We start from the raw sequence: 8,112 nt of genomic DNA on the forward strand, positions 1-8,112 counted from the left end.
ATTCTACAGTGAGCAAGAGAAAAATGAAATAATTTTTAATTTACGGTGAGGCTGGAAGAAACTCTGTACTGGCAGCTCGACTCTATGCAGAGAGATATCCCGAAAAAAGTCATCCTTGCCGACAAACTTTTGACCACATTGTTCAGTTATTTATTTCAAAAGGCAGTGTTAAATCATTGAAAAGAGAACGATCGAAACCTGCTACTGGAGATGATAAACAAGTTTTAGTATTGGCTGCAGTAAATAGTGATTCAACTACAAGTTGTCAAAAAATTGCCCATTTTTCGGATATCTCAAAATCAAGTGTATATCGCATATTACAGTATCACAAATTTCATCCATATCACATTTCATTGTACCAGGAGCTTCATGGTAATGACTTTGATAATCGCCTTGCTTTTTGTCAATGGGCATTACAGCAATTGCGAGGGAATAGAAAATTTTTTCATGACGTTCTTTTTACTGATGAATCTACTTTTACTAATCATGAACAAGTGAATAGGCATTATTGGTGCACCGAAAACACAAAATGGCTTAGGCAAGTTGAACATCAACGTCCATGGAGCGTAAATGTATGGTGTGGTATCCTTGATCGTATTATTATTGGACCATTTTTTATTAATGGCACCTTGACTGGATGAATGTATGCGAAGTCAGTGAGGGTGCGAGTCAAGTGTAAAATTGAGTGTTTGGGAAATTGGAAATTATTATTTCAAATCCTAAATTAAATTCTCATTAAGGGCTACGAATAAAATAATATGGAATCAGAGAAAAACCTATTAAACGTGTGAGATTGTACATACTCTTGTAACGAAATACGGTTTGTTGTACATTGACTTTTAAGGTTAAGTACTCAGTGTTCGGGTTTTAATGAAAATTTATTTATAATCCATGAGCTTGCGAATAAATATCGGATTTTGATTTTGTACAGAATTCGTTATTCGATGCGACTTGATATGTACATTGCTATTAGGATAGTGGTTTCGATTTGAGAACTGTGCAGCAGCTAAATCAGATTATAACCTGAACGGATTAATTATCATCACATAGACATACAAGTTCCAGAAATTATTTACGGAATAAACTGTAAAGTGTTTAATAAATATGATCGTTTATATATAATCAGTAAATGAAATCATATTAAGTGTAGATGACATACAAGTAATCAACGTCTCGCAATCAGATGACATTGAGTCAGAAAATTTGAACATGTAACATACGTATAAGTATGAAATTGAGGAGCCAAATTTTGTGAGCAGGCGAGAATTTTACGCGCGATACAGTGAAATATAACCCTGCCAAACACTAGTTTCACTTGGCGCAGAGACACTTTCACTTGTGTTAGTCTATTAATAACAAGAAAAATTGGAATCCGGAGGGACCTGAAGGAATAGATAGGAAAGGACGAAGGAAAGTACAGGAAAGGATGAGTGAGAATAAAGAGACAAGAGGAAGACCAACAAACGCAGAAAGATTGGGAAAATATAGATCTAATAGCGTAAGCACTCTAGACGAACTCCTGAAAAGAAAAAGAGAGCGAGAGGTACCTGGTGAAACAGGGGAAAAGGACAAGGAAGAAGAAATGGAAGCCATCAGAAAGAGCAGGATCATAGAGAGATCACCGAAGAAGGAGGAAAATATGATGGAGGAATTTATGAAAAGGATGGAAGAGCGGTTGGAGAAAATGATAGAAGAAAGTACGAAGCAAATAATAGAAAGGATGAGAGAAGAATACAAAGAAGAAATGATAAAGTGGGGGGAAGAAATGCGAAAGGAGAGAGAGGAATGGAGAGCCGAAAAGAAAGAACTGGAGGGTAAAATAAGAGAACAGGAAGAAAGAATCACAAAGCTGGAAAGGGTGGAAGAAAAGATGGAGAGAGAGAAGAGAAAACTCAACGTTATCATAAAAGGAACAGAATGGAAGGAAAGAGTAGGAGAAAAAGAAGTAGAAAACTTCTTAGCCAAAGAACTGAAGGTTGATGTGAAAGTCAATAAGGCTATCAGGATAGGTAGAGGGAAAGAAAAAGAAATGATACTGGCAGAACTGAGGAGCTGGGAAGAAAAAAGGGAGGTGATGCAAAGAAAGAAAACACTAAAAACAGGAATATATATAGATGACGACCTGACAAAAGAGGAGAGATTGGTACAAGAGAAGCTCAGAGAGAGGGCGAGAGATGAGAGAATAAAGGGAAGAACAGCGAAAGTAGGATACAGAAGAATGATAATAGGGGAAAAAAAGTTTGTGTGGGACGACAAAAGACAGGACATAATAGAGAAAAGAGGAGGGAGGTGNTATAAGATTAACAATGGTATGAGACATAAGAAAAATACATTTTCTCATGTCGTCTCGTGTGATCAGGAGATGATAAAACATGTTTTTCCGCAAGGAAAAATTTATATACAGGGTATTCCACCTAACTTGACCACCTCAAATATATCGCTTATCTTTTGTGATAAAAAAAATGTCAAGGGGAGAGAATATTCTGTTGGAAGGCGCCAATACGGTGATGGGCCGAATTTTTTTCTCGAGGTCATTTTTTTCGAGATATTAAGGTCATCGTATTTTTTTTAAATGGGACTGCATATTTTCGCTATAACAGTCTTATAGCTTATAAAAAAACGAATCCATCTAGGTGCAATATGTTGACCTTCACGTGACCTTTAACGAGAAAATTATGTTTATAAGGAGAAAAGATAAAGACGAGATTTGTATTATTCAGTGCACAATATTTATTTCAAGAGATTTTCAAAATGTGCACCATTAACTTCAATACACTTTTGGAGACGGCAAATGAATGATTTTTTTACATCATTAAGCACTTCTATGCTAATTGATCTACATTCGTGTAAAATTCTTTCTCGCATATTTTCTGGTGTTGTGGGAGGATCATTATAAACTTTATCTTTTAAGTGTCCCCAGAGGAAAAAATCAAGCGGCGTAAGATCCGGTGATCGAGCTGGCCAACAAATCCTTGCACCTCGTCCTATCCAACGATCGGGAAACATTCTGTTTAATGCATTGCGCGCGATAAGAGCATTGTGAGCTGGACAGCCGTCATGCTGGAACCACATCCTTGATCGATATTGTAATGGAACATCTTCTAACAATGCGGGTAATTCATTGGTTAAAAAATCTGAATATTTTTGTCCATTTAATGTTCCTTCGATAAAGAATGGGCCAATAATTTGATGGTTGAAGATACCGCACCACACATTCACACTCCATGGGCGTTGATTCGGAACTTGCCTCAACCAATTTGGATTTTCCACCGACCAATAATGCTTATTATGCTTATTTATTTGTCCGACATTTGTAAACGATGCCTCGTCAGTGAATAACATGTAATTAAAGAAACGTTGGTTATTCCGCAGTTGCTCGAATGCCCAATTACAAAACTTCCGTCGTCTTTCAAGATCATTATCATCTAGTGCCTGATGTAATGAAACATGGTACGGGTGGAATTTATGCCGCTTTAAAATTCGCCAAACGCCTGTGCGAGACAAGGCAGACTCGTGTGCAATTTGTGAGCAACTAATGTGTGGATTTTTGTGTACCGCAGCCAAAACTGAGATTTCAGCTTCTTCGTTCGTTTTGGTCTTGGACCGATTTCGTTTAGGTGGAACGACACTGCCTGATTCAGTAAATAGTTTCACTATACGGTCGAAATTTCGTCTGGAAGGAACATGACGATCAGGATGTCTTTCTGCATATAACCGTTGGGCATGCATGGAGTTTCTCCCTGCTTCTCCGTAGATTAAAATCATTTCAACTTTTTCTGCTGTAGTGTACATGATGGATAAGCTTATTGTACTGATACCGATGTCGTAGCTTGTTGTGCTGATACTGATTGTAAAGCGAGAATTTTCTGCGAAGATTATCGATTTGATAATAATGCTTGTAAACATACTTCAACCGATGAAAGGACAATAACGCGGTACACTGTTTCAATGAAATTGAAATTCCTTCATTTATTGTCCCCGAACGCGTACTGAAGTTACTGACAAACATTTCATAATTTCCTCGCTAAAGGTCACGTGAAGGTCAACATATTGCACCTAGATGGATTCGTTTTTTTATAAGCTATAAAACTGTTATAGCGAAAATATGCAGTCCAATTTAAAAAAAATTCGATGACCTTGATATCTCGAAAAAAATGACCTCGAGAAAAAAATTCGGCCCATCACCGTATTGGCGCCTTCCAACAGAATATTCTCTCTCCTTGACATTTTTTCTATCACAAAAAATAAGCGATATATTTAAGGTGGTCAAGTTAGGTGGAATACCCGTATAATAATAGTAATATAGCAGGTATATATAGCAGGAGTGGCAAGCAAATGTGATGAGACATGGAAATACCTACTATCGCACGATGTGATAGGAATGGTGGAAATATGGATAGAAGAAAACACCTGGGAAAATATGAGGAAATACCTTCAAAAAGGATACGATTGGTTCTGTATTCCAGCGAAGAAAGAACATAAGAAGGGAAGAGCAAAAGGAGGAATTATAATGGCAGTGAGAAAGGGAATGGGAGAAGTAGAGATGATAAAGGTGGATGATGGAATTTTGAAGCTAAATTGGAAGAGGGACGAAAGGAGATGAAAGATGTACATTGTATATTGTCAAGGAGTTAAGGAAAGGATGGAGAAGATAGAAGACGACATTGAGGAAGAGAGGGAGGACTGTATAGTATTGGTAAGGTACTTCAACGCTCGAACGGGAGAGGAGGGAGGCCCGGTAGAGGAAACTGGGGAAAATGGAGGAAACAGCAGAAGATCGAACGATAAAGAGATAAACGAAGAAGGAAAAATCTTATTGGATAAAATAGCAGAGTTAGGGATGATGATAGAAAATGGATCCAGAGAAGAAAAAGGAGGGTGGACGTATGTCGGAGAAAGAGGATCATCAGGATCATCATCACTATAGAGGAGTAATTGATTATGTGATAACAAATGATAAGGCACATGAAGAGATAGGTAACTTGAAAGAAGGAGACAGAACGGAATCTGATCATTTACCCATAGAATTTACGATAAGAGGGATGAAGGGGAGGAAGGAGACAACCAACGAAGAAAAAGAAAACGAGAGAGAAGTAACAAAGTGCATATGGTCACTGGAGGGGATTGAACACTGTCATGGTAACTACAGAGGATGGAAGAGGACTATGGAAGGGACAGAGGAGGGTTGGAAAGAGATAAAGGAGAAAGTGCATGGAGCAATCTTGAAAGAGAAGAAAAAGATCAGAAGATGAAGTATAGGGGAGAGGAAATGGCATAGCGAAGCATGGAGGGAAAAGAAACGAGAACTCAGGAGAACATTGAGAGAAATGAAGAAAGGCAAAGTGGAGAGAGAGGTGTTTATAAAAGAAAGAAAAGAATACAGAGGATGGTGTAAGGAAGAAAAGGAAAAAAGGGAAGAGGAAGAAGAACTGAAGATAAGAAATATAAAGACCGAGGCGGAGGTGTGGACATATATCAACAAATACAGAAAGGGAAGAACAGGAATAGATGAGAACATAGACTTAAGGGAATGGAAAGATCATTTTATAAACTTACTAGGAGGAAAAGAAGGGAAAACAACGGTGAGACTAAGGGAAGAAGAGGATAGAGAGAGGGAGAACCCAATAACAAAGGATGAAGTCGTAGAACAACTAAAGAAGCTGAAAAAGAATAAAGCACCCGAAAAAGACGGAATAAGGAATGAAGCGTGGAGATTGATGCTGAATGAAATAGGGGAGGAATATATGAGACTGGTGAATGAAGTATGGAGGGGACAAGGAATGCCGGTAGAGTGGAGAAAAGGAGTGATCTGCCCGATATATAAGAAAGGAAAAAGGGAAGAGGTAAAGAACTATAGAGGAGTAACCCTGCTAAATACGGCATATAAAATATATGCTGGAGTGTTAAACGAAAGGTTGATCAAAGAAGTAGACGAGAACTTAGGAGAAAGCCAGATGGGATTTAGGAAAGGAAGAGGCACAACAGATGCAATTTATCTGCTGAATTCAATAATAAATAAAGAATTAGGAAGGAGAGGAGGAAGAGTGTATGCTTTCTTTGCAGACTTAAAGGCAGCGTTCGATAAAATAGACAGAAAGGAACTGGGCCGCATGCTGAAGAAACTGAAGACCAACAGTAAATTAAGAGATAGGATTTTAGAAATCTATGAAGAAACATCCAACAGAGTGAGAAGTAAAGACAAATTAACGGAAGAATTCTGGACAACCGAGGGAGTAAGGCAGGGATGCCCGCTGAGCCCAACATTGTTTAATGTGATGATGGCGGATCTAGAGGAAGAAATGAGAAAGGAAAACGAAGGAGGAGTGGTTATAGGGAAAGAAAAAATTTGGACAATATCATACGCAGATGATATAGTGCTACTAGCAACCGGAGAAGAGGAATTAAGATGTATGCTGAGGAGATTTGGAAAATATATAAAGAAAAAAGGATTAAACTTAAGTGCGGAGAAGTCGAAGGTAGTTGTCTTTGAGAATGGTAGAGGAGCGAGAAGAGAGAGGGAGTGGAGATGGGGACAAGAAAAATTAGAAGAAGTCAAGGAGATATGCTATCTGGGGTATATTTTACAGAAAAGCGGAAGAGCAGACAAACATATAAATGAGAGATTCAGGAGGGCGATGTTGGTAATGAAAAAGACGTGGAGTATAGGAGAAAGAATCTTCAAAGAAAACTTTGAAAGGAGGATTAGAATGTTCGAGGCGCTAGTAGAGAGTGTAGCACTGTACGGGTCGGAAATTTGGGGATGGAAGAAAGAGGAAAAGCTGGAAAGAATAAAGAGAAAATATATTAAATGGATACTCGGGCTGGAGAGGCAAACGGCGAACTATGTAGTAACAGAAGAAACGAAGCAGGGAGAAATAAAAGAAAAAGCACTAATAAGGGCAATGAAATTCGAGGAGAAAAATAGGAGAAATGGAATAAATCTGATAAAAGAATGTATTAGAACAGTGAATAGAGGGAACAGAGTAGGGGAAGATAACAAATGGCTAAAGGATAGAGAACAAACGATAGAGGAATATGACCTAAAGGAAGAAAGACGTTTTAATTCAGAAAACGAAGAGGAAGACTGGAGGAAGGTTTTAGAGAGACAGAAAGAAAAAGTTAAACTGGCAATGAGAAGAGAGAGAGAAGAAAAATTCGCGGCGTCAATATATAATAATGACTACCTAACCTGGAGGACAAATGAAATTCCAATGTATTTGAAGGGGTGGAAGAAAGCGAAAGAGAGAATGATGATTGCAAGGTTCAGGTGCGGAAACGAAATGAAAGGAGGGAAGTACTGGAATAAGGAAGAGGAAAGACTTTGCAGATGCTGTGGAAAGGAGATAGAATTGTTACAACATGTAATATACGAATGCCCAAAAACAAAAGAGAACACAACAGTGGGAGAGTTGATGCGAGAAGATGGGAGTGGGGCAGAGATGATGAGGAGAATCAACGCAGCAAGGAGAAAGAATGAAGGAAACATAGAAGAAGCAACTATTAATTACNGACCTATACTCCGTTCACCGAGAGTCCGGGACTGTGCACAGTTCAGTTTTCGCTTGTTCTGCGCATCTCAATGCTTTACCGTGTATACTGAACCGTGTGGAGGGGGTTCGTTGCGACCCCCACCACCTTCCAAGCTGCGCGGAACGGTCCCACACTCTCGGTGAACAGAGTATATATTTGTATAAGAATGTAAAGAGAGACCCCCCTAAACCGTAAGGTAAGGGGTATTACGAAATAAATGAATGTATGCAAATTTTTTAATTGATGAGCTATCAGAACTATTAGAAGACATCCATTGCTCAAGGGTTATGAATGTGCTTCCAACATGATGCATGTCCGGCTCATAATTCGTTAATAGTACAAGTACTACAACAAAAATTTCCTCAAAGATGGATCAGGCGAGGTTCACATATTCCATGGCCTGCGCGCTCGCCAGATATTACACCGTTAGATTTTTTCCTTGGGGCACGGTGAAAACACAAGTTTACGACGAAATTCCCACGACACCGGAAAACATGATGGAACGTATTAAAATTGCCTGTGCTAATATCAGCAGAGAAATAATAAAAAACACTACCGAATCATTTATTAATCGCTTAATGA

At 38.6% G+C, this 8,112-nt stretch overlaps 2 protein-coding genes across 2 annotated transcripts in view; one reads left to right on the forward strand and one right to left on the reverse strand.

Annotated features, from left to right (window-relative positions):
* LOC108631158 (uncharacterized) overlaps positions 1-414 on the reverse strand; it is a 3,016-nt gene extending 2,602 nt beyond the window's left edge. Inside the window, exon 1 of the mRNA XM_026818657.1 lies at positions 322-414. Within this exon, the coding sequence (XP_026674458.1) occupies positions 322-414 (93 nt within the window). The remainder of the gene's footprint in view (positions 1-321) is intronic.
* A 1,012-nt stretch (positions 415-1,426) lies between these two features.
* LOC108631159 (trichohyalin-like) lies at positions 1,427-2,366 on the forward strand. Its single transcript, XM_026818659.1, has 2 exons — positions 1,427-2,289; positions 2,360-2,366. The coding sequence occupies exons 1-2, from the start codon at positions 1,427-1,429 to the stop codon at positions 2,364-2,366; spliced, it is 870 nt and encodes a 289-aa protein (XP_026674460.1).
* The last annotated feature ends 5,746 nt before the right edge of the window (positions 2,367-8,112 follow it).

Source organism: Ceratina calcarata, unplaced genomic scaffold (genome assembly GCF_001652005.2).
Source record: "Ceratina calcarata isolate Rehan_Ccalc_2016 unplaced genomic scaffold, ASM165200v1 scaffold83.2, whole genome shotgun sequence".
Lineage (NCBI taxonomy): Eukaryota > Metazoa > Arthropoda > Insecta > Hymenoptera > Apidae > Ceratina > Ceratina calcarata.